Raw genomic sequence first — 27,683 nt, forward strand, 5'->3', positions numbered from 1 at the left:
TCAACTCGAGTGACTACCTATCTTTTCTTTCACCACCAAACGTGTAGAAAGAGTTGCCCCCCACTTCTCATTCGCCATCTATGCCCTGCGACTTTGCTCCTGCTATCACTCCACTCAAACTGCTCTCTACAAGGTCAACATCAACACACTTGTTCCTAAATCAAATGGATATTTTCAGTCTTTGCCTTCCCTTATTTCTCTGACTCATCAGATATTAACGACTATCCTTCCTTTCCTTCAAAATCTTCTTGATATGCTCTTCCTTTTAAATTCCATGATACTGTATTTCTTGGTTTTTCTTCTCTTCTCCTGGCTGTTCCTTCCAAATCTTTAAACAGAAAATCTTCTTTCTCTACCCTTCTCTTACATCTGATGTGACTCGAGGTCCTCCCTTTGGACCTTTTCCCTCTCACCTGACTCTCTGAATGGCTGTATCTAATTCCAAAGTTGCAATTACAAGTCACATGCTATTAATATCCAAATCTCTATCTTCACTCAGATCTTTCTTGTATCCTAGACATTTATATCCAACTGCATAAATGCCTAAAAGATATCCCAGGTAAAACATCCTACACATATATACTCAACATGTCTAACCTGCTTATCTTCCTAAACTTCTCCTATCTTTCTTCGAGAAACCTTGTTCCTGCCACATGACCTAAGGGTTTTATGACCTAAGACCATAAACAGCATCTACTCATGCTCAAGCCGGCAACTGGAAATTGGGAATTATCTTTCTTTCTCATCTATCACATCCAATCAGCCACCCAATCCTGTCACTTCTACCTCTTTTTAATCTCTCAATCTATCCCTCTTCCGCTCCACCTTCTTCCCTACTGCCACTGCTTTGGTTCAGGTCCTCACCACTTCTAAGATTCCAATCTAAGTCTTCTAACCAGATCCTCTTGCCACTCTTGTCCTTCCCCAATCTCTCTTCCAGGCTATAGTCGATTTCATCATGGCTCCGGTCTTCTTAAAATCCGTTAGTGGTGCTACTCTTACTTTCTGGTTCCTTACCCCTTCATGATCTAGTTCCTCCCTGGCCCTCTCACCTCAGCTCGTGACACTTCCCTGCTCTATGACAGAGGCCATGATTATCTGAAAGTTAACCTTTTAATAACATAAACGGTTTTTGGACAGTGATATGGTTAATAGATTTTGGCTATTTTAAATATGTGTAAATTCTATTTAATTGCCCTTGTCAGTAGAAAACAGCATACTTAACAAGTCTTTAATTATTCTGGACCTTATAATACCCTAGGATGATCCTTCTAATTGATGATTCTCCTTTATTCAAAGATATAAACAACTAGGCAATTACATTGAACAGGTACTGAGTCCTAATCATTCATAAAAAGTTTTATTTTAGTATTAAATTTTTCATGTGCTTTTAAAAAGTGTTTACTATCTCAAAATTCTAAACATTTTGATTAATTAAGAGTTCCAGTTAGGTTAGGATATAGCTAGTTAATGTTTTACTACTGTAATATATTTCCCATGTAACTAGTCAATAAATTCCAAGTTTCCTAGGTAGCTACTTTTTAAACATACTGATAATACATTAGAAGGGACTAACATTTAATGGAAAACTAGTATCTGCTATTATGTAAGCATTTCACATAACCTGTCTCAGCTGACCCTCATAACAACTGTAGTAGGTATATTTTCTTCCCATGTAACAAAAACACTCTGAGCCGACTCAGACACCTAAAGAAATCAATAATCAATTCAAGATCAAAAACCTGGCAGAATATGAACACAGATGCACCTGACTCCAAAGTGGAAGTGGAAAGATTCCCTGCTGTTTCCAACTGGCAGAGGGTAGCACAGTCTTATGGAGCCAGGCAGCCTAGATTTGAATGTCATCTCTGATGCATGCTAACTAGCTATGTGATCCTGGACAAGCCACTTAAATTTTCCGAGCCACAGTTTTTCCATCTGCCAAATGGGACAATAATAGTGTACTTCCTAGGTAAGCACTCAATGTGTTAGTTATTATTACCCAGTCCTACCTTGTTTAGTACAACTACTCAAAGAAAGTGCAATATGCTTGAGTAAGAACAATTCTAGCAACCACAACATGGTATCTGTTGATATTTAAGTTTTTGAAATGTTTACCACAATGCCTACATAAACTTAATTTCAGAATGAGCATTTTGGCTGCAAACAGAGCATATTACCTGAGGCTCCACGACAGATTCACTAAGAATGGCCTGGGTGACAGGGTCTTGATTTACCACTATGGGACCTTGAGAGGAATTGGGAGCCATTGTTACATTCGGAAACCCTGCAGAAGGAAAATGTCATGATGATTTTGTTTCATTTAATTAAAGTGACTTCACAAGCACTCTACACTGTCATAGATTTGTATCATCATATAAACAGTCTATGAGGTTGTTACTGTTATTCTTTTACAGATCAGTATACTGAAACTCAGAGAAGTACAGTAACTGGCCCAGAGTCATGCTGATAAGTGATTGAGCCAGGATTCGAACCTTAAACTAAACACTAATGATCATTTTTTAGAGGTTAATATAAACAATGGACTACATATAAATTAAGTGAATAATGCTGTCTATCTGAGAAGAGGTGAAGTTCCATTTAGAGAGACTGAAGTTGCTTTAGTTTTCAAATTAGCTTTACTCAAATTACATATAAACACAGATATTTTAATTATATGTTAATCTAATTAAACTAAAATTAAGTCATATTTTAAATTATAAAATCTTGTACACTGAGCTATAAAATTTTGAGCAGACAATACAATTTAGTTTTCCCTAGCTGAGTAATTTGTAGTTATTAATATTGTTAGTGAAAAGCAAACAAATCATAATGAATATATGCCTAACAACTCTTGTATGCTATCCACTCTAAAATACTTGTAATGTAAATAATATGATGACTGAAAAAAGATTTTAAATTCTTCCAAATAGCCAGTTGTGGACAATGGTTAATAAGAAAAAGAAGCTTTTGTTTGAATTGAATACTTTACCTGTGCGTCTACGAGGAAAATCAACAAACAGATCTTTTGCTGCAGCCATCAAATTATCAGATTTTTCCAACACATCCTGCATCTGGTATTGATCAGAAAGAATCTAGACATGTGTTAATAATAAATATTATTCAGAAAAATATATGAACTTATTAAATCACAAAGGAAAAGTCCATACATAGGCACAGAGCATAAAAATAACCATAGGCCACTACCTTACTGAAATCCTTCAGTAGAAATAGCCTTAAGTACCAGTAGGTGGGGCTGTTAAAATAATTAGTGGATTTCAAATGCTTGGCTGCAATCCTGAGAAACAGATTATTAAATTGTGACCCAGTACATACACATATAAATATAAATGTAAACATATAACTATAGAACAGTTTTACTTAAACTTAGTCTTTGAAAATCACTCTGATATTTTCTTTTTCATTTCTATTCTACTTTTTAAAATGATGGTTGTAATCTCCTAACTTGACTTCACAATCCATTAACAAGTTGTGATCCACAATTCGAAAAATATTGATCAATGATATGAATCTTTGAGGCATAAACTCAAAGGTATGAATCTTTCAGCCATAAACTCAGAGGTTTCAACCACTAAAGTGATTTCAGAATCCACTAATGGGGTCATTACCACAACTTAAAAAACATGATGTAAGCTGTGCATTTGGGAGTATGAACAAAAAAATGATAGTTCTTTCTGTATTTATAAACAATTCAGGTTTTTATCCTGGAGAGATGAGAACTCAAAAAATACCATTACAGTAATGCCTCTGATTATGCACTTTCTAATTAGGAACTTTCATAATGATAAGCAAGGAGACACACTAGAGTAAAAACAAGTCAACTCTACCCACCACCAGATGGCATTCCTAAATTGAAAGGAGTCTCAAAATTGGAAACTCCCTTTCCAACACTGACTCAGATCAGTAAGACAAATGCTCTTACCAGAATTTCTCTCGACCATTTAAACAAGTATATAATAAGACCTCCATTATTGTTTTAGGACACAGACAAAAATAACGAAAGTCACATTCTGACTTTTTCCCCTTCTTCCCCTGCTACGGCCAAGGAGGTTGGCTGACTCAGTTGGTGAGAACAAAGTCCTGAATTTGTTCCTTCCACAAAGAATAAGCTTGGGAATGGTATTAGGCAAACAGAACATTTGGAACCAGAAGGCTGGGATCCTAGGCCCAGTCACGGATATGAAGCAAAATCTGACCTCTTTAAACTTACTTTCTTGAGGTGTAAATAAAGATATGATCACCTCCCCACCTCCACAGAGATGTCATAAGAGATATGGACACACTGAAAATCTGTATACCACTCTAGAGAGATTTGAGAATGTTGTTACAACTTAAATTGTATTATTCCATGCACTAAATTTCTATCCCTGGTTAGTCATCTTGCAAGTATGTGCAATCAGAGCTTAGGAAAGAGAGTAAATGGAGCATTATAATGTATCACTTGTACTAGAAAAATTACACAAACAATATTTCCTAATGGCAATTTTAAGAGTTTACTATTTTTAAAAAAATAAAAATAAAAACGTTGACTTCTTTATTTTGATAAATTGACAGAAGCAGATTGTGGAAGAATAATTTTATCATATGAAGACCTGGTATCAATTATAATGAGGTCTTCAACAAAGCCATTGCCCTGCTGCCCTCTGCTAGTCTCTGTCCAGGGTCCTGGGGGCAGATGGATTGACGGGCCAGATATCATCTATTGGCTTTCCTTTGCTCTTTCTAGATTTCTTTATCACTCCTCTCCGATAAAACTCATCCTCTTAACAGGTAAGCCAATCTCTCTGCATGCCTGCCTATATATATTCATTGCCCAGATGGGTTTGCAGAACACAAAGCCAAACTTATGAGTGGTGGGGTACATATCTCGGGAGGAGAAACAAAAGCCCAGAGTCACCTCAAAGGGTCTGCCTTTTTTCCTGGCCAGATGTGTATTCTTAGGACTTTCACTGGGAATTACCACGTAACATTTAAATGTACGTGACTTGTCCAAAGTCGCCAAAAGATACTTATCTATAAAGAACCAGTTCTCTTAATCCACTGTTCTTTTTATAAGCTCATGTAAACATTTATTTGGTAGATATAACTCTTCCTGATGATTTATAAGATCAAGCCTTTCATATTTCACTAAGAAGCCTAATGAATTCCTCAAAAGACAGAGCGTGGTTTAAAGCTGCAGTGAAAGGTCACCCAGAAGTGCCATAAGCTTCAACGCCAAACAAGAAGCAACACTAAGCACATTTCTTTCACAATGATTTCAGCCCAAGTAAAAGAAGGGTTTTTCGCTGTAGTTTTCCTCTTATTTCCGATATTGTTTATTCCGACACATCTGATTACTTATCCAAATATCCTTCATCTGTCAAAAGATGAAGGCAGACAAGTGGCTTACTGATGTGCTGGACAAGCACCCATTTTTTGCAAAGTAATCTAAGAGCATTGTGTATGAACTGAGAAAAATAATTACTGCAGCTATCTATCTATGCTATAAGGCACTAATTGTGTGCCAAGGACTATGCTAATCACTGTAGAAATCTAACAATACAATCATATAAGTAGTGTATTCCCATTTTAAAGATAAGAAAACTCAAACTGATAAGTTAATAATTTGTTAAAGGTCACGTAGCCAGTAAGTTATAGAACAGGAATTCAAACTACGAAACTAGATTCTAATTGTCACCACTGCTTTTTTTCAAGGTCCACGTGTAGATCACTGTATACGGATGCAGTAATTACTAGAGTCTCTCCAATTTGAATCAAATTTGGGGGACAAGAGAGGAATCTATTTATCTCTTTCTAACTCTACAGACAATGCAGTTGAAGCATTACCTCCTTTATGATAGACAACCTCCTTTTCTCAAGATTAGAAATTTCTGGTTTCTGCTTCTTCCATTTTCTCTTCAAAGCTTTTTCTTGGAGTTCCCAGTGTACTAATGCTCTGTTCTTCGATTTGTGTATTTCATGACGACGTACCTACATAAAAACAAGAACATAAAAGAATGTTTCAGGAACAAAGAAGTTGCCTATTCAGATGGTAGGACCACTTAATGTACTTCATCTTTTTTTACTTTTTCTGGCTCAACATATGTATAATTATATTCACAGCCCAAATTTTCACATTCTTCTAAATTTTCAAAAAAGATTTTAAAAAAGAAGTCTCTAGAACGTCTAGACCTAGCTAAAAGACAAAATAAAAAGTACATTAATTTCTACTTCCTTTGTACAAGATCATTCACTGAACCAGTATCTTTTTTTAATTGCAGGTTAGGACTCATTTAATGGGTGGTATTATAAAATTAATTAGTGGGTCAAAACCAACATTTTTTAAAAAAATAAAATAGTATATAGAATAGGAAATATTAAGACACATTACATATAATAAAGAATTTTGTTAAATTTTTCAGTTATATATATATGTACAATTGCATACACACACACACACACACATATACAGATTAAGCATAATATAAAAGGCACCAACCCACTAAGCCATCTTTGGTAAAGACACAGCCATTTCATACTCACATATCACTACCAAGAACTAACAGTGCAGTGTTTTTACAGCCCCTCGATGGCTACATGTGCAGAACAACGGGGAAGTGGAATTCCTGAAGCAGAAGCAGAGATGTGAGCCACAGCTTAACAGTTAGAGGGGAGGAATTCATTGAGGTGGCTAAGGAATAAAAGCAGATGTTGGCTTTACAAGCACTTTAGTATTCGGACCTGAAAATATGAACAAAGCCATGTGATAAAATGTACTGCTGTGTTTCCACTATGTAAATAAGAAATCAATCCATGAAGAAGAGACTAACAACCAAGTACTGGGTAGGGATTCGGATTCACAAAAAACAAATGAAGATGACATTTTTGAGACAATTAGGGAAACCTGAATGTGGACTGGGAATTAGGTAATGCCAAAAAATTATTAACACTTTTGTTAGGTGTGATAATGGCATTGTGGTTAGGAAATCAAATGTCTGTATTTTTTACAGTGCAAACTGAATATGTAGGCACAAAATGCCATTCTCTGGGACTTGCTTTAAAATGCTTCAGCAAAGTTAAAAAAGGGTATGATAAATGAAGCAATTATGTAAGGTTTTAATAACATTATATCTCGGTGAAGACTATATGGGAGTGCTTTATAATTTGGTCTGCACTTTCACTTGCATTTGAAATTTTTCATAATAAAAAAAATTAAGTCAGTAGAGCATCACTATTATCCTCAACAAACATTTAATGAGTACCTATCAGGACTAAGATTCCCATGCCCACAAAGATATAGAAGATATGGTTCCGATCCCTCAAACGCACTAATAATCTGCCCAGGAAGGCTGGGATACACATATAAAGCTCAACAATATGCATTAGATGGCATATACTCAATGCCTTATGAAGGTAGTAAGTACGACAATAGTTCAGAAGAGATACCACATGTTGGGCAATTTCAAAAAGTAGGACTTCAAACTTACTACAAAGCTATAATACTCAAGACAGTGTGGTACTGGCATAAGGATAAACATATATACCGTGTTTCCCCAAAAATAAGACCTAGCCAGACAATCAGCTCTAATGCATCTTTTGGAACAAAAATTAATATAAGACCTGGTATTATATTACATCACATCATATCAGATCATATTATACCCAGTCTTATAGTAAAATAAGACCCGGTCTTATATTATAGTAAAATAAGACGGGGTCTTATATTAATTTTTGCTCCAAAAGATGCATTAGAGCTGATTGTCCACCTAGGTCTTATTTTCAAGGAAATATGTTATCAGTGAAATAGAATTGAAAGTCCAAACTAAGTCCTTATGTTATGGACAATTGATTTTTTAACAAGGGTGCCAAGAAAATTCAATGAGGAAACAACAGTCTTTTTAACAAATGGTACTTGGAAAATTGGATATCCATTTGCAAAAGAATGAAATTGTATCCCTACCTCACACTATATACAAAAATTAACTAAAAATGGATCAAACACCTAAACATAGGGGTTAAAACTATAAAATTCTCAAAAGTAAACATAGGAATAAATCTTTGTGAACCTTGGGTTAGACAATGGTTTCTTAGATATGACACTAAAAGCACAAGTGACAAAAGAAAAAATATATAAATTGGACTATATCAAAATTAAAAACCTTTGTGCTTCAAAGGACATCATCAAGAAAGTGAAAAGACAACCAAAAGAATGGGAGAAAATATTTGCAAATCATACATCTCATGAGGAACTTGTATCCAGAATATATAAAGAACTCTTATAACTCAACAATAAAAAACACAAATAATTCAATTTTAAAATGAGTAAAAGATTGAAATAGGCATTTCTCCAAAAAAGATACTATGACCAATAATGACCAATAAGCACATGAAAAGATGTTCAACTATTCAATATCATTAGTTATCAGGGAAAAGCAAACCAAAACTATAAAGAGATTCCACTGGGAGAACTAAAACCAAAAGATGACAAAAACGAGAGTTGACAAGGGATGTGGAGAAATTAAAACCCTCATACATGTTGGTAAGAATGTAAATGGTACTCTCGGTCACTTTAGAAAATAGTTTGGCAGTTTCTCAGAAAGTTAAGTAGTAGAGATATCATAGGATGTAGCAATTCTACTCCCAGGTATATACCCAAGAGAACTGAGAACATATGTTCACACAAAAATTTGTATGCAAATGTTCACAGCAGTATTATTCATAATAGTCAAAAAGTAGAAACAACCCAAATGTCCAGAATAGGCAAATCCTAGAGACATAAAGTAGATTAGTTGTAGCCAGAGATTTTTTTTTTTTGGTAGGGGGACATAAGTGACTATTAATGGGAACAGAGTTTCATTTTGAAGGTCATGAAAATGTTCTAAAATTAGAAGGTGATGACGGTTGTATAACTGTGAATATACTTAAAAATCAATAAATTATATACTTTAAAAGGGAGGGTTTTATGGCATATGAATTATATCTCAATAAAGTTGTTTTTTAAAAAATTATAGAAACTTAAAAAAGTAACACTTGAACTAGGATAAGGAAGTACGAGGTGTGATCAAAAAATACAGTGAGGGAGGATGAGGGTGAGGGGGATCAAATGTATGGTGATGGAAGGGGAGCTGACTCTGGGTGGTGAACACACAGTGTGACTTATGGATGATGTGATACAGAATTGCACACCTGAAATCTATGTAATTATACTAACAATTGTCACCTCAATAAATTAAAAATAAATTAAAAAAAAATACAGTGAATGTTTAAATTTTTTAAAATTCATTACAGTAAAAGACACGTTGCCATTAATCCCCCTCACAATACTTTCCCTCGCTTCACACACACTTATCCCATCGTTCTTGCCACTTTCTGAAGCAGTTCTGGAAGTCCTCTTTCATGAGTGTCTTTAGTTGCGCTACCATCGCTGCCTCAATGTCCTGAATCATTTTGACTTTGGGGAAGAGCCAGAAGTCACTCAGTGCCAGATCCAGTGAATGAGGTGGATGAAGACACACCATAATGTTTTTATTTGACAGAAATTGCTGTACCAGAAGCGATGTGTGACACGGAGACTTTTCATTGTGATCAACAAATACGGTGAATGCTGTTGCTGAATGCCATCCAACAGAAAGGCAGGGATCTTCAATTTGGGAAGCAGCACAATGAACCTTAGTAACAGTGTGTGACAAGTTTCAACTTGTTCAGTGCCGTCAGTCAGATGTGAACTACGGTTGAGAGAAGGTGTGTTTTAAAGTATGCCGTAAATCATCCTCCATCATGACAATTCTCTGTGTCACACATAGCTTCTGGTACAGCGGTTTCTGTCAAATAAAAACATTATGGAGTGTCCTCATCCACCTTATTCACCAAATCTGGCACAGTGCAACTTCTGGCTCTTCCCCAAAGTCAGAATGATTCAGGACATCGAGGCAGCCACGATAGTGCAAATAAAGACACTCACAAAAGAGGACTTCCAGAACAGCTTCAGAAAGTGGCAAGAACGATGGCATAACAAATCAAGGGGTAGTATTTTGAGGGGGACTAACGGCAATGGGTGTTTTACTGTAATAAATTTTTTTATTTAAACATTCACCATATTGTTTGATCACACCTCATAAAGTAAGATTTGGACAGGTAGAGAAGAAGGTAGGGAAACTGTTCCAAGTAAAGAAAATGGCATGAACTGGGGGTCAAATATGGAACGACACATGGCCTGTTCATTACTACATTGACTAGACCAGTATGTTTGTATAGAAAAGTAATAGTAAATAATGCTGAAGATATCTATAGATAGGAAAAGATAATATATGTATATAGGGCAATACTGGACTAGAAAGATTTGAACTGTAAAACAAACCTATCTAATGAAATTCTAATACATGCTAATTGATAGTCTTAGGTAGAATCAGGAAGACCAGAAGATATGCTTTTTTATTTTATATAGACATGAGCAAGATTAAACATAACTGAACAACTTCCAGGAAGTACCCTCAGTTTCTATTCTGAAATTAGAAACCAAATATCAAATAAAACATTGAACAATCTTAACTTTTGATATTAAACTTACCAGATCTTCAGGAGTTGCCCGATGAACTGTTAGATCATTCACAGTATTCTGCAAAAAAGATGAACTTTCTTTAAAGAAGAAAAAAGGTTTCATAAAAATTACTAGTACTTACTGGATTTTGAAAAATATGATTTTAAAGTTTATTTACCTTCTTTGAGTAATTTTCTTAAAGGAAAAATTCTCTTTAGACTAAGTTAAAAAGCTTTTTGAAATCAGTATTTATATATTTTTTTATAAGATTGATTTTCATTTTTTTCAAAAACTGCCTTTCATTAGTTTAAGCCTTCTGTACCTTTTTTCTTTTACATACCAGATGGATCTCAGTTAAAAGACTATATTTAATAAAATATGTTATCCTCCAAGAAACCTTTCTTTGAAGAGTTAAGGGGTTTGATCATCACATTTTAGGAATAAAATTTCTATTTTAAAGTGAAGTAAAATTATTTTACATTTTTACATAATATAGAAAAGTATTTATTTAAATAAAAATAAAATATTAGTTTCATTATTCAAACTTCTTCCCATATTTTTCTCACATTTTTCAGAAAGTTGCATCATGCCTATCAACAGATATCGTTCCTCTGTGTGTATTTAGGTATGAGGGTGTACTGGATTTTAATGGCTGGAAACGAATTCAAAATCCTGGAACCAAAAAATCTTTCTTGTTCTTTTAGGTGTTCTATTACTTTTAGGTGTCTTATAGAAAATAACAAACTATTTTTAGGTGTCTTAAAGAAAACAAGGACTAAATTCATCAAGCAAGCATACGTCACATTAAAAAAATGAATAAAATAGGATAGTATGTAATTCAAATGAGTATTAGCTAAAGTTGTAGTTTTCAAACGGTATTCCATGGAAAGAGGCACTTCTAAAGATTCCTAAAAGATAAACTGTGATCACTATAGAGAGGTGCAATTTGTGACCACGCAAACACCGTAAGCATAGAACCTATCATACTAAGAGATAGGTATAATTTCATAAAATGTGAAAATAGTCACTTAAGTAAAACCAATATGGCAGGTCTACCACACTGCACCACTGCAGGAGGTTCCTTTATATTCCAGTCTGTGTAAACAGTATCCCCTTGGAATTGTGCAGTGCACCGCCTTACACAGCTCTCAGTAGCAGCCCTGCAGTTTGGCCCTTTCCAAAATGACTTCCACCATTTTACTATACAGATTTGGTAAGGCAGGAAGTAAAACAAGTCAGAGTTTTACTTCTAAGTGAAATATAGAGAGCTGAGTCTGTGAAATCGCTTTTGATATATTATTCAAAGACTTAACTTTTCCGCCATAGTTTATATTTAGCTCAAGGCATTTCTATACCAAAACTGTTATTCCTTTCACCTTGATTTAGAAAAGTACAAGATACAACTATAAGATTATAAGAATTGTTTTTAGTAATCATAATAGAATTTAGGCATATAAATATGTGATATGCTTGGAATTAGTTCTCATGGGGACAAAAATGATTTCATTAATAATACTGCCACCTAAAACTATTTCCTCTTGAAATTGCCTTTAAATCTAATTTACAAGCCATTTCAGAAAACATCTCACTGTTCTTATCAAAACAGTGTTATTCAGTTTGATCTCTCTTTCATTTACCATTCACTCCAAATGACTTATAGCTACTTTCAAGTTCAGTCTACCTTCAAAAAACAAAGATTTTTCTAGCACTGAAGATAATGAAAAGTAAATGAGAAATGTTCTGATGCCATTTCAAATGATGGATTTCAATTATGTTTTCAGCAAGAGCAGCAAATCAGAATAAATACTGAACTTCAGAGTGATCTCTCAGAAGGGGACAATACTTATGTTATTATCATGGGCATTTTTTTCCTTTTTAATCAGTTTCACACTGATTAAACCCACCCTGAGAATCACACCCTTACAATATTTTACAGCCAATCAAGCAATTTAAACACAGAGAAATCCCTGTCCCACTTCCAAAGGCCATCAGTTTGTCCAGGATAACTGGCAAAGATGGTTGGTCACAGCCCAGAAGATTCCAAGTCCAAAAGAATCCTGAGGTCCAAACTAGTCCCTGACTAGTTACTCCCCACAGCAGAAAGTACAGGCACGTAAAGTCTCATGGTCCAAACCCAAGTACCAGGCTGCAAAAAATAAAAATCTCCTTGGTAACACAAGGCAGTATTTAGGGTAGAATCCATGGACCATGTCCCAGGTACTTGTTTTGTACCTTAAGACAATCTTTGTACTGAAAGTGACCAACCTCTGGAGGTGAGCAGCAAACAATTTGATGGGTAAGAGAGTAAGGATCACCTACTTTTTCAGCCAAAAATGCCATTCATATGATTATGGCATCATTGGTAGCTATGGGAAAATCTAAAAAAGTACCCCAAAAATTCAGGTATCAGTGACAAAGGTTAGTTAGAGTGGCCTTCAAAGTGGAAGGGGGGGAATTTTTAAAAACACACTCCCCACCCCCTTAAGATTCCAGTTCTTCAAAGGAAGTACAGGTTACAGGCTCAACACATGTATTCTTAAAAAAAAACAAAACGAACAAACAAAAAAAAACAACAAAAGGGTTCTGCTCTTCCCTCAAGACGTAGGATGTAACACGCCCAGAAATCCCTCCCACCCTATTACATACTGAGCCCCATCCAGCGCACTGTTCGGGGCGACCAGCACCATTCCTCGGAGGACTGCTCCATTGCCAAGTATCCCCACCTCGACTTACATCCCATTCTTGCTTCACTGACGATTTCTTCTTCTTTACTTTCAGTGCTTTCCTTCCTCCTCCCCGGGGACTGTAACGGTTCACTCTGACTAAAGACATCTAGGAATAATAATCATACCAAAATTTTAAAATATAAAACTCGTGATTAGGCATCACCAGGGAGGGAAAAAGGGATCTAGGAAACTAAATTTTAAAACATCAGAAGAAAAATTTAAGCATAATGAAAGGAGCAGGCTACCAAAATACTTGCTTCTTTCACTTCGCAATAAAAAACTGATATTGATAACTATGATAAAAAGGGTTTCAAAGCAATACCATGTATATTTGTTTAATTAGAAACTGTAGGAATGCAGAAATTATGACCTAAAGCAGAGCGCTAGGATAGTAAGCTTTGTCATCAATTATATAAATTCACAATTAACCTAGAAAACGTCAGTCGCATACTAACAGTATGAATGCAAAAGGAGGAGGGCAAAAGAGAATTGCTCTTTAAAGTTCTTTTTTAAGCACTTTAACACTCACATCACTACCAGATACATATGTGCTTACCTTAAATAAAGGTGGCTAAATTTTAAAGAACAAATGAATTATACCACTTCTAGTATATTTTTCACATAGTACCAAATGGGGGTGATTATGATACTAAACTAGAATTCGGAAATTGCCAACATTTGCTCAGCACTCTTAAAATAGCAATGCTAAGGACACTAGAGTAAACATTATACAAAATAGGAAAAGAACTCATAGTCCCTAAACACTAGTATATATATAAAAATATATATACTAATATATATATAAATATATATATATATATTTATTTCTAAAGCAACAAATATACATGACTGCTATTCTAGAACTACTTTATATACCTAAATAATAACAGAACTTTCCAGCTAACCCCCTTACTCCAAAATTATCCTAAAACAAAGACTCTACTATTCTCCTTAAGAACATTTTTTAAAAAATCATTTAGTCTACTGTAATAAAGGTGCCTAAATTCAAGTGTTTCTCAAGCATTTGCCCTCAATCCTCTTTGCTGTCTGTCCTATCTCACGCTTATCAATCACATTTACTCGTTAAACACGGTATCTAACTTCAGGGTTTACAATCCAGCAAAGGAGATAAATCACATACAACTTAAAAAACAACATTTAAGTTTTATGATGATGCTAATGACGACGATCATGGTGACAGTGGGTGACAGTGGCAGGGGTAATGACGGCATTAGCTGACACACACTGAGTGCTTCTACAAACCAGTGCTATTCTAAACACTTCCCACATATTATCTCCTTTAATCTTCACAATAACCCCATGAAATACTTGCTGTTTATTACTCATTCTAAAGATGAGAAATATAATGGACAAAGAGTTAACCAACTGTGAAGGTCACACAGTAAGTGCCAGAGCCATAAATACCATTTTAAAAGATATGCAATGAAATAGAAGTCCAAAACAAACCAGTACTTTTATGGTCAGCTTATATTCAACAAGGGTGCCAAGAAACAATTCACCGGGGAAAGAACAGCTTTTCAGTAAATGGTGCTGTAACAACTGGATATCCTTATGAAAAAGAATGAAGTCGGCCCCCTACATCACAACATATATAAAAGTTACTTAAAATGAATCACAAACTTAAATGTAAGAGCTCAAAGTACAAAACACCTAGAAGAAAACATAAACATTAATCTTCATGAACCTTAGGTTAAGCAATGGTTTCTTAGACGTGACACTAAAAGACAAGTAATAAATGAAAAAGTAAACTGGACCCCATCAAAATTAAAAAGTTCTGTGCTTCAAAGGACATCATCAAGAAAGTGAAAAGACAGGTAAAAGAATGGGAGAAAATATTTGCAAATCACATATCTCATAAGGGACTTGTATCCAGAATATATAAAGAACTCTTACAACTCACCAATAAAAACACAAATAATCCATTTTTGAAATAGCTAAGGGATTTGAATACATTTCTCCAAAAAAGATACTACAAATGACCAATATGAAAAGGCACAGGAAAAAATGCTCAAAATCATTGGTTCTTAGGGAAATGCAAATCAAAACCATAACGAGATACCACCTCACACTCTCTAGAATATTTCTATAATCAAAAAGATGGAAACAAGCATTGGCGAGAATGTGGAAAAATTGGAATCTTCATATATTGCTAGTGGGAATGTAAAATGGCGTAGCCACTTTGTAAAACATATTGCAGTTCCAGAAAAAGTTAAACACAGAGTTACCACATGACCCAGCAATTCAAGTGCTAGGTAAATACCCAAGAGAAATGAAAACGAATGTCCACACAAAAACCTGTACATGAATGTTTACAGTAGCATTATTCTTAACAGACAAAAAAACGGAAACATCCAAAATGTTCACCAGCTGGTGGATAAATGAAATACGGTATATCCATACAATGAAATAATTATTTGGCAATAAAAGGAATGAAGTACTGATATATGCTATAACATAGATGAACCTAAAGAATAGTATGCTAAGAGAAAGAAGCCAGACACCAAAGGCCATGTTATATGATTTACAAGAAATATCCAGAAAAGACAAATCCATAGAGACATAAAGTAGATTAGTAGTTGGCAGGGTCCGAAGGGAGGAGGGAATAGAGATTGACTGATAATGGACACGGGATTTCTTTGGGGGGGTGATAAAAATGTTCTGGAATTAGATAGTAACTAATTAGATAAGTTACTCAAAATAGGTTTCTAATGTTTTGACTCTTTAACCATTTCTTTTATGCTGCAGAAACAAGAGAATCATAAAATGTCGGTAAATGTATTTGATGAATTATGATACATCCATTAAAATTATATTAAAAGGATATTAATGACAGGAAAATACACCAAAAGTATAAAAAGCTGAATACAGGGCTGCATGTATAATATATTTTCAATGATGTTAATATACATACATTATTACTAAGTACTTAACTGTGCTAAGAGCTTCATGTTTAATCCCACAACCCTCTGAAGCACGTACTTTCTTCAGAGACAATACAGCACAGTGGTTTAGAGAAGAGTCTGAAACCAGACAGTCTGGATTTACATCCTGGCTTTGCCAATAACTTTATAATGGAACTAATCAAATATATAAGGTGCTTAGAACCCTCGCCTACTAAATACTCCATTCTGCTTAAGGATTAATGATAATGATGTCAGCAACAACTATTAATCCTCTTTCCCAAGTGAGAAAAATGGGGCTTAGAGAGATTAAGTATATTGCTCAAAGTCACAGAAATTATAATGGCCAGTGTTGGGAGCTCACACTCAAAACCAGGTCTGACTGACTCATTACAATGTACCTTCTAGAAAACATGGCTAGTATTGAGTTATCTCTGGTTAGTTCTATATTTTCCAAACTTTCCACAATGAGCCCATGTTACAAATAAAATTCATTTCAAGTTATATTATTGAAAATATTATATTTATTTAGAGGCTGAAATTCCACCAGCCTTAATCCTGACCAACCATGAAAGTGAAGTATGTAAAAACTTAGGAGTAGTCAAAAGACCCATCTACTTTCATTGGTGAGGCTGTCGATATAATATCAAAAATTCATAAAATACACGTGTTTTTTGATAACTATTTGTACACTAATGGTGACTTCTGATGGTAAATACAATGCATCCAAACAAAAGAGATTTTCTTAAGCAAAGAGATATAGAAATTAATATAAACAATTGGTCAAATTCATGAGTATTATTTGTGTGACTATAAAGTTATCAATTTTCACATAAGAGAATGCAACATCCAAAGAAACCGTTTTATGTAATTAAAAAAAAACAGTGGTTAAATGAAGGCATATGTTATGGTTTGAATGTGTTCTCCCAACATTCATATGTTGAATCCTAACCTCCAAAGATGACGGTATCAGGAGGTGGGACCTTTGAGAATTGGGGCCTTTGGAAGGGGACTTCATGAATGGGATTAGTGTCTTATAAGAGGCTCCAGAGAGATCCCTGCCCCTTCTGCTATATGGAGAGACAGCAAAAAGGTGCCAGCTATGAACCAGGAAGAGACCCCTCACCAGAACATGAACATGCTGGCAACTTGATTTTGGACTTCCCAGCCTCCAGAACTGTGAGAAATAAATTTCTGTTGTTTATAAGCCACCCAGTCTCTGGTATTTTGTTACAGCAGCCCAAATGGACTAAGGCAGTAAACAACTGTTACCTTTTTTTTTTTCCCCACTTCAATGTAGCCCAGCAAAGCTAGCTGTGGTTACTCTAAGACGACTCCCTTATAGAAACCAGGTATCATAAAAGAGCTATAGTTCACATGCTCACATGTAACACTGTGGAGATATTCTGATGGTTTACAGTGCTAAGGAGTCAAGTAATAAAATGAGAAAATCTAGGCCTAGTTGGAGAAAATCTAAACTACTAGTAGCTTTCTAATTGCTAAAATTATTGGTCTTTTCTTATTTCTCGGGCCCTTCTAGCTCTACAGACTCCCACTCCTGGAAGGCTCCCCTCCCTTGGATTCCATGATGCTTTCTCCTGGTTTCGCTCCTATTCTTTTCTCCTTTTCTTTTCAGGCTGTGTTGGCCCCTTCCTCACATACCACATAATCAGGGATCTTTATCCAGTTCTATCCCAGTCCTCTTATCTTTGCACTGGACACACTCTCTCTTCATCCTATAATTGTTTTTGAGTCTACCACATGCCAGGGACTAGAGATACAATAGTGAACAAGTCTAATATAGTGCCAGCTCTCATGCAGCCCACTTTCTAGATCACCAACAGGGAGTTCACATCTTCACCAAGGGAGAGTTCATATCTTCCCTCGCTGATCTCACCCACTCAAGTGAGCAAAGCTACGAATGCACTGAGCACACAAACACACTATGAAATGAATCCCAAATCAAGGATTCACACCTTTCCTCAATACACCAAATGTTCATTTCCAACTGCCTCCTGTACATATCTCCCAAATAGCTCAAATACAGGAGTCAAAATACAGCTATTACCCACGTGCCCCCTCCCTGCCAACTTCTAGTCCCTGATACATACTTGGCTTGCTCTGTAACTGTCTGCTGAATGCAGCTGGCATTACCATCTTTCTAGTTGCTCCAGTTTAAAATTTTAGCATCACCTTCCCGTCCTTCTTGTCTCATAGCCAATCAGATACCAGAATCTATTTATTCTTTCCCTGAAATACCTCTCTCATTTCTATCACTTTGTCCAGGCTCTCATTATTTCTCCTAATTGATCTTCCTTTCATTTATTCGCTCACTCTCTTCATCATCCACATATTATTTCAACAAATATTTTGAAAGCACACGCCGAGAGCCAAGCACCAGATGCAGCAAGAAAGTAGAATAGTCTGAACCCTCGTAAAGCTTAGTGTATATCGGACCACAATGAAGAGTAATTGCAATAAAAAGGGTAATGCAGGAAGTAAATTCCGTGTCATGGAAATACCTAACTCACTCTACACAAAATTCCCTCCAATTCTCCCAAAAATGTTTAAGTTGAGAGCTAAAGTACGAATAAAAGTCAGAAGTGGGGGAAAGAATGGTGGGTAGGGGAGGCATTTACAAACGGTGTGATAATTTCAGTTTGACTAACAAAGATTTGAGATGATGAGAGGCTAGAAAGAGGATAAAAAAACAAGGGTCAGAGGCGCGATCCTGTGAGCCACGGCAACTTGAACACTATCCTGAAGACCTCCAGGAAGCCACTGAAGGATTTTAAGCAGGGAGAGTTCTGATGGGATTTCGCAAATCCACTCTGGCTAGTGGACAACTAACTGATCCCTGGGAAACAAGATCTCTTTCCAAACACTGTCCCTTCAATCAATCCCACCCAAAGAAACGGCTAGAGAACAACTCAAGAGATTTTAATGGCTGAGGAATCCAACTCAGTTTAGCACTCTAATCCTCTGCCGCGTCCCCTTCTCCCCCGTGTGGCCAGGCTGACCCTTCTTCCCAGTCCTTTCCCTCCTCACGTCTCCCACACGTGAGGAGAGCTCTCGCCCTCACGTGTGGTGCCAACCATTCTGTAGCTCTGCTTGGACACCCTGTCTGACTTTCGTCTCCGCGGGCTTAACTCTCCCTCACTCCTCAAAATTCAGTCAAGTGGCCCCTCCTGATAAACCCCTTCCTCACCATCCAATCGACTTCAGGGACCCTCCCTGTCCCCAGGACGCTGCGAAGTCTTTCTCTAGCCAGACTATAAACTCCTTGAAAGCTACAAAAGGGTCCCCCCAATTTCTAGCTCTGGGCGTTAAGTGCTCGAAAGCGGTGATCACGCGCACACTCGGGTGCTCCTGTGTGTAGACATAATCACACACAGACACGCATCCTGACACGCACAGACATTCAAAACACAGAGTCGCGGGTGCGCTTTCTGCAGGAAGGCTCCTCTACCCAGGAGCTTGGATCCCCACGGAACAGAAAGACGCCGCCGCGGTTCTCCCCGCACTGTAGCCCGGTCCCTACGGCTCGGTGGGGCTGAAGGCTACAGGACTCTGGCCCCTCATTACAACCTGCCTGGCCTGCTCCCGACTGTTGCCTCCACCACGACTAAAACTTCAGGATCCGGAACCGCCACAGGTTGACACAGCCCGCCGCTTCCGGGATGTTGCCTAGGTTACGGGAGCCCCGCCCCACTCCTTTGCGTACATCCGGGATGGCCAGTGCGCAGATGCCTCCCAAAGTCTGGCGTGGGCTCTGCGATTCAAAGGCTCATGTGTGTCCTAGTTTGGTCCCATGTATCCTCTACAGGGTCCCAGGCAAAACTTTGGAGGGTAGGCATGTAGCGTTAGCCAGTTTCTCGTGAATTCTCTAAAAGGAAGATGTTAACTCTCCACACCAATTTTCACACGTCACACTTTCTTGTTTTCACCTCTATTTATTTATTCAAAAATGTTTATTACCACCAACCAATGTGCCAGAGACTATACTAGATTCAATGGGGTCTAAAAACAGGCAAGATCCCCCTCCACAGAAAGCTTACTGCATAGTAACAAACAGCTATCAATGACACAAATGTAAAATTAAAACTGTGACAAGTGTTAAGAAGTAGGCATACTAACTAGATATCAAGCTTATAAGAATATTTGAATTACTAGAAAAGCTGAAAAACAGAGATGAGTAAGCTACCAGGGAAGGGTAGAGCACCCCTGCAGAGGGAGCCACATATGCAAAGGTGTGTGGCAAGTGCAAGGGATGGGAAAAAGACCAGTATGTGTGGGAGCTTGGTGTAAGGGAGGCTGTGCTAACAGGCTGGAGCCAGGACAGGCAGAGCTGTGTAGGCCATGTTAAGGACTTCAAAAAGCATTACATTCAAAAACAGTTAATTTGTTCCAATAAGACAATTTCCTTTAACCCCTGGTTTTCTACTTTTAAGACACACCCATATGTGGATCAGTAAATCCATATCCAACAACTTCTAGATGCAAAAAAAAAAAAAACTCTCTACCCCTCTCTGAGTTACTGTAACACTTGGCAAAACCACAATCTGGGCCTTCCCAACATTGTACTTACTGAGTGCCAGCACCCTTGACGCTGAAACTGGAAAAAGGAAAACACTCAACCATGCAGATTTTAAATTCATGATCACTAATTTTAAGTGGGCCCTTAAAGCAGCCGGAAGACCATATTACAGTTCCCTGCTTCATTGATTCTCCTACCCTCCTAGAGGACAACTTTACACCTTTCCTCATGCCCAAAATATCTTCCTCTATGCTCAGTCTCAGCCGGTGACCTTGCTTCCCACTTCATTGACAACATTGCAGCAATCTCAAGAGATTGCTCCCATCACTATTTCAATTGTCCTTTCAGTATCTTTACCCAGAAATCTGCCTTCCAGAAGTTCAAAACAACCCAGAGACAAGAAACATGAAGAACATTACATCAAGTAATAAAAATGATCTAGAAGGCAGCAGGAAAAGAGGAAGACCAATATGCAATGAATTGACTCCATAGAAGAAGTCATAGGAATGAATCTACAGGAGCTGATCAAGGCTGTTGAGGATGGGACATTGGGGACATCATTCATTCATTGGGTCTTCAGGAGTCGGAGCCAACTCAACATCATGTAACACACACACACATAATAATCAAATTGCTCAGAATAGTTATAAAGAAAAAATATTTAAAATGGCCAGAGAGGAAAGATATTACAGAAGAACAATACTAAGGACAACATCATATTTCTTGTTAAAAATATTGCCAGCAAGAAGACAGTAAAATATCTTAAAAGTATTGAAAGAAAGAAAAAACCATCCACCTGGAATTCTGTATTTGTCAAAAATATTTGTTTAAAATAAGGATGAAATAAATATGCTTCCACATATAACTAATAGATTTTATCACCAGCAGACCCTCACTATGAGAAATGTGAAAGTCGGTATTTCAAGCACAAAAGAAAATGATATCAGATGGAAATCTGGATCTACACAATGAAGAGCACTAGAAATAGCTATAGGGGTAAATATATAAGATTATTTTTCTTATTTAAATATTTTAAAAAGATAATTGACTAGTTAAACAAATATCATTATAATGTATTGTAAGGTTTATAATATATGTAGAAGTAAAATGCATGGCAATAATAGCATAAAGGCTAGAGAAGAGAAATGGAAGCATATTATTGTAAGGTTTTTATACTATCCCTGATGTGTTTTTAGGTTGGTGCAAAAGTAATTGCAGTTTAAAAGGTTAAAAATAATTGCAAAAACCACAATTACTTTTGCACCAACCTAATATAATATTATTTGAAGGTAAACTATGAAAGTTAAAGATGTGTACTATAAACCCTAAAGCCATCACTAAAATGATGAGTTATAGTTAAAAGAGATATTACAAAAAAGATAAAAATACTTGATTAATCTAAAATTAGCCAGAAAAGGGGCTAAAAGGTAACATAACAGATGAGAGAAATAGAAAACAAATAGCAAGGTGATAGATTCATATTAATTATTACATTAAATGTAAATGATCTAAACACTTTGAGGAAAGGTAGAGATTGTCAGATTGGATTTTTTTAATTACTGCCTATGAGAAAAAACACACATTAAATTTAAAAACACTAGTAAGTTTATAGTACGAGGATAGAAGAAGATATATCATGTTAACATCAGTTGAAGTGGCTTTTTCAATATTACATGAAACGGATTTTAGAGTGAAAAATATTACCTACAATAAAAAGATCATTTTATGATGGTAAATGGGACATTAAATCAAAACTATATAATAATCCTAAACAGCTTCAAAATAAATGAAGCAAAAACTGATAAAACTGCAATGTGAAATAAAAATTCTAGTTATACAGAAATTTCAATTCCTCTCCCTGAATAATTTATAATACAAGTATTGTGAAAATCAGCAAGGTTATAATAGAATTGAATGACACTATCAACCATCTTGACCTGATTGACATTTATAGAATACTACTCACAACCATCAGAATACACATGCTTCTCAAGTATATGCAGAACTTTTAGCAAGATGGACAATAATCTGAACCATAAAACAAGTTTCAATAAATTCAAAGGATTCAAGTCATACTAGATATGTTCTCTGACCACAATGTAATTAAATTAGAAATCAATAACATAATGATTCCTGGCAAATACCACCAAATTTGCAGAAAAAATAATACACTTCTAAACAAGTCATTAATCAAAACAGAATATAGAATATATTTTGAACTGAATGAAAATGAAAACATATCAAAATTTGTGGAATGTAACTGACAGTAGTACTTTGAGAGAAACTCATAGCACTAAAAACTTACATTAGAAAAGAAGGTCTCAAATCAATGACCTCGGCTTCTACTTTAGAAATTAGATAAAGAAGAGCAGATTAAATTCAAAGTAAGAAGGAGAAAAATAAATAATGAAGATTAAAGCTGATTCAAAAAAATATAAAAGCAAAAAACAGAAAACCAATGAAACGAATAGCTGAATCCTTGAAATTAATTAAATTAAAGATGAGGGTAAAAGGGATCAAATATATGGTGATGGAAGGAGAACTGACCCTGGGTGGTGAACACAGAATGTGATTTATAGGTGATGTATTACAGAATTGTACACCTGAAACCTATGTAACTTTACTAACCATTGACACGCCAATAAACTTAAATTTTTTTAAAGAAAGAAATGAATTAAATTGATAAACCTCTAAATTAATTGATCAGGTTAAAATTATCATATAAATTACCAATATCAGAAATGAGAAATGACAGATTCTACAGATACTAAAAGAAGAATATAATATTTTGGACAACTTTATGGCAATAAATTTGACAACATAGCTAAAATGGACAAATTCCTTGAAAGGCATAAATTAAAAAGATTTCTCAAGAAAAAAAGAGATAACCTAAATAGCCCCATATCTAGTAAAGAAATTAACATTGCAATTTAAAAAAGACAAAAATAAAATAAAATAAAATAAACCTTCCCACACACACAAACACAAAAAAATCCTATAGGCCCAGATAGCTTCAAGGGTGAATTCTACAAAACATTGGGGGAAGAAATATCGCCAATTCTACACACTTTCAAAAAAATTAAAGAGTGGGAAATACTTCTCAACTCACTTTATGAGGCCAGAGCTACCCTGATACCTAAACCAGAGAAAGACATTACCAAAAAAGAAAACTACAGGCCAATATCCCACATGAATAGATATAAAAACTCTTAGTAAAATTCATCTAACAAAATAATTAATTATATTAAGTGAAAAAAGCCAAAAGAAAAAAAAGAGTGTATGCTGTGTGAGTCCATTTATATAAGATTTTAGAAAATGAAATCTAATATAGTGACAGAAAACAGGCCAATGGTTGCTTGGGAATGGAAAGAAAGCAGGAAGGAAATAGGAAAGAGATTTAAAGGAAGAAGGAAACTTGAAAGAGGATGGATATACAGGTAATGGTTTCATGGTGCGTATATATAACACAGGTGATATTTATGTTTTAGATATGTGGGGTTTGCTATGTGTCAACTAAACCTCAAGAAAGCTGTTTATTTAGCTTTCTCTGGGTGGTCCAAATATGAGCCAGATATGCCCCCCAAACCATAAGATGCTTCTACTTAGCCCACGTCCATCTTCCCCAATCCAACTTCTAATTGGAGCATTTCTGAAGCCTTCCATGTATTTCACTGTAAACCTTTCCATATCCCTCCTGTTTTTGAGTCACTACCAAATGCAAGTAATGGTAGCTGAAATCCTTCCTATGTCAACCTCTGAATAAATAGTCTCAATGTCGGTAGTTTTTGTTTCCACAACTACTTATATTTTTTATTATATTGATTTTTTTAAATATTGGAATGATTTATCTTGAGTACTAGTATGAGACAAATCATATTTTTTTATATTTTCTGATTTTTTAAATGTAAAAATACCTAAATTGGGATGTAAATCATATGGCTCTCTGGTCATATGTTGTGAAGGACAAAAAAAATAGGGAAGATTTCAGTCCTGATGAAATTATGACCATTCTATGCTGATATGGTTTGGCTTCCTGGACTGATTGCAGCAGAGACTGCAGGTCAAATTCTATTGCTATATATAATGTAGCCATTGTCTGTTTGAATATTCAGTCTCTCATTCCCTTTTTTTGTTGTTGTTATTCTCTCACCTGCAAGAAATTGATCATTCAAGGAATGCTAGAGATCCATATCTTCATCTTCTGGGATTATCCAGTTTTCTCTATAATCAACTATATTGTGAGATCTTCTTGACCTTTTTTATTGTTGCATCATCATGGCAATCATCTGACGAAAGCAGGTACACAGGAGCATTTACGATCTAGATAGAATGTAATGGACCAACATCATGGCCTTTATAACCAAAAAAGTAACAATTAATATTCCCCATAAGATACTTCAGAACCAGGAACTCCAATTGCCCAACACAGGCCAAGAGAAGAAACACCATAGGTCATGAGGATCAAATTTACAAAGTTAAGTCGCTTTTTTCCTAAGATAATGCATAGCTTATTCTACCATGCCTGTTTCATTAATTCAAAAAGTATTAACAATGGCACAGACACCAGCATAATTAGCAAACAAGAAATAAAGAGCAATGCAATTGTCTACCATTGCCCATGGCAATGAGTTAAGACTGATCCATATTCCATCTAGAGCTGAGGTGGCAGCTCTATATAACCGATAACTTCTGCCATAGTTAATAAGTTTCTTACAGACTTTTCTATTTGCATAATGTTCAGCATTGGGAAGACTCCTCTGATTGTTAGGATACACAAAGAGTCAGTAACTCCTCCAGATAGAGTACCTGAACAATAAAGGGTGGCCTCCCTTTGGAGCTTATATCTGAATCAGAATTTCCATCCTTGGTGGTTTATAGAATCAGAGTCTCTGTGTATAAACAAGGCTTGGAATACTATTACTGAAGGGCATGAAGTGTTAGTCTGAGGCAAACAAGACCATGTGTCCTGGCTAAAGAGGAAGCCGTAACCGGTAGGGGTACATGGAGATCCACGAAAAAAGATGCTAATCACGACATGGAGTCAGAACCACGACTTTACGTATTTGGATCTCTATTAGTCTCTTCCAGGTGGCAAAGTATTTGGCCCATCACCCTACAAATTGTTGAATTCAATTTGTTGTTGAATTTAAATTTAGAATTACCTGGGGTCTGATAAATAGATTGTAATAATTTTTCTTTTTCTGGAAGAAAGAAAACTAGCAAAATCATAGGTTAATGTGTTTAAGGTCATTTGTCCACATAGGTGCAAGCGGAACCACAGTTGGCTATATAACTCCCTATGATTTCATTTGATGAGACTGGAATAGTCTAAAGGTTTTTATATTGAGTCCAATGATAAATGACAGATCCAAAAGTCAGTAAGACTGAGTCAGTAAGCGAAGGCTCCTATTTGAGATAACCTATGAATGGTGTCAGAATGACTATGTTCTGGTCTAACCATTGTAATAGAAAGGGGGGAAGAGCAAACGGGCCAATATGGATGGAAAACACCAGTGGTCTATAGTAAATGAGAAGGAGAATGATTATCAATAAGCAGGTCAAAAACAAAACAGGAATTAGACAGGGGACTTGATCCAATGTCTTAGGCGGAAGCTGTCCATTATCCGAGGCCATGTGCTTATTCCAAAGGTCTTAGGTCAACTGGCGATTTCCAAAGATAGACTGCTTCTAGAGGATGTTAAGAATCCTCAGCTTTCAGTCCCCCATTCGAGTAGCCTTACGGTTGTAGAGAATTATGAGTTGTTTCTTCAGTTGTGAAACGTGAAATCAAGGATTAACTTGCTGAAGTTTTACTGATGTATTTCTTGCTAAATGTACCTGATAAGGTCCCTTCCAATGAAGTTCCAGAGCATTTTTTTTCAGTGGCTCTCCCAACAGATGAAGGTTCTTGGTTGATGATCATGAAGAGCCTACTTAAGAAGTATTGTGGGAAGCTGGCCTTAACTTGTGCGTGACAGAACTGGGCATAGTATGTGACTCCTTTTTTGGCATGCAGCAGAGAAGAGTTTAATACCAGGGGTAAAATTTCTAAATATAGGCCCTCCTGTTAAGTTCATAAAGATATAATGGATGTATCCCTGAGGGAATGGATTGTATAGCCGTACAAGCTAGTCTGAGTACCTTTTGCCCAGGGAGCTCAAGGATTTCTGAAAGTTTTGCTACTTTTAATTTAAGGATGCCATTGGTTCTTTCAATCTTTCTAGAAGTTTGTGGGTGGTTAGGACAGTATAGTTTTTGAGAAGGGGTAATGTTTCACAAAGTTATTTTATAGTGGTTCTTATAAATTGTGTGCCTTGGTCACTGGATGTAAAAGTCAGTATATCCCAGGTAGGAAACACAAAATCAAGAAGCTTTTCAGAGACTGAAAGGGATTTTCAGCAAGGAAATGCTTCAATACACCCTGAAAATAAACAAATTCCATGGATATTGGGAGCTGGATAAAAACCACTTGAAGGTGTCCAAAGGTTCCTGGCCATGCCTCTTCTTTACAGTTTTTTCAGGATTATTTTGGTCACAAGTAACACATGACCCAAAAATAATCTCAGCTGTCTTTTTAAAGTTTCCCCACCAGTGTTGATTTAAGATAGCAAGCAATTTGTCTTTACCAGGGCAAGTAGCTTCATGGAGAAATCCAGCTAATATCTGCTTAAAATCATCTGGTGCCACCAAATGGCCATCGTGAGAGTGCCAAGGATTACCTGAGTGAAGGATACACCACATTTTTTCCATTCTTCCTTTTCCAAATCAGGCCTAAATGTGGGTATTTGTTAATAGCCTCTTTGATTCAGTCCAGAGATTTATCCTTTGGAGTTTAGTTAGTATCATAACTTTGGTTAAGGCTGCTTGTTTGGCAAAATGGTCTGCTAGACCATTTCCTTTAACTTCCATATTATCTCTGTTACCATGGGCCTCAATCTTTATAATAGCCATCTCCCGGGGAA

At 36.1% G+C, this 27,683-nt stretch overlaps 1 protein-coding gene across 3 annotated transcripts in view; it reads right to left on the reverse strand.

Annotated features, from left to right (window-relative positions):
* The window catches only part of SPICE1 (spindle and centriole associated protein 1), a 47,688-nt gene extending 27,834 nt beyond the window's left edge, over nucleotides 1–19,854 (reverse strand). Inside the window, exons 1-6 of one of the 3 annotated variants that reach the window (XM_033126810.1) lie at nucleotides 19,773–19,854; nucleotides 13,271–13,369; nucleotides 10,568–10,615; nucleotides 5,848–5,991; nucleotides 2,993–3,095; nucleotides 2,181–2,287 (exon numbers count right to left, since the gene is read on the reverse strand). In XM_033126810.1, coding sequence (XP_032982701.1) covers nucleotides 2,181–2,287; nucleotides 2,993–3,095; nucleotides 5,848–5,991; nucleotides 10,568–10,615; nucleotides 13,271–13,369 — 501 coding nt within the window. In that variant the 5' untranslated portion in view covers nucleotides 19,773–19,854. Of the gene's footprint in view, nucleotides 1–2,180; nucleotides 2,288–2,992; nucleotides 3,096–5,847; nucleotides 5,992–10,567; nucleotides 10,616–13,270; nucleotides 13,370–17,456; nucleotides 17,476–19,772 lie in introns of those variants that run through there. The other 2 variants (XM_033126821.1, XM_033126829.1) reach the window with 2 other exon arrangements.
* Between the last annotated feature and the right edge of the window lie 7,829 nt (nucleotides 19,855–27,683).

This window comes from Rhinolophus ferrumequinum, chromosome 2 (genome assembly GCF_004115265.2).
Source record: "Rhinolophus ferrumequinum isolate MPI-CBG mRhiFer1 chromosome 2, mRhiFer1_v1.p, whole genome shotgun sequence".
Classification (NCBI taxonomy): Eukaryota; Metazoa; Chordata; class Mammalia; order Chiroptera; family Rhinolophidae; genus Rhinolophus; species Rhinolophus ferrumequinum.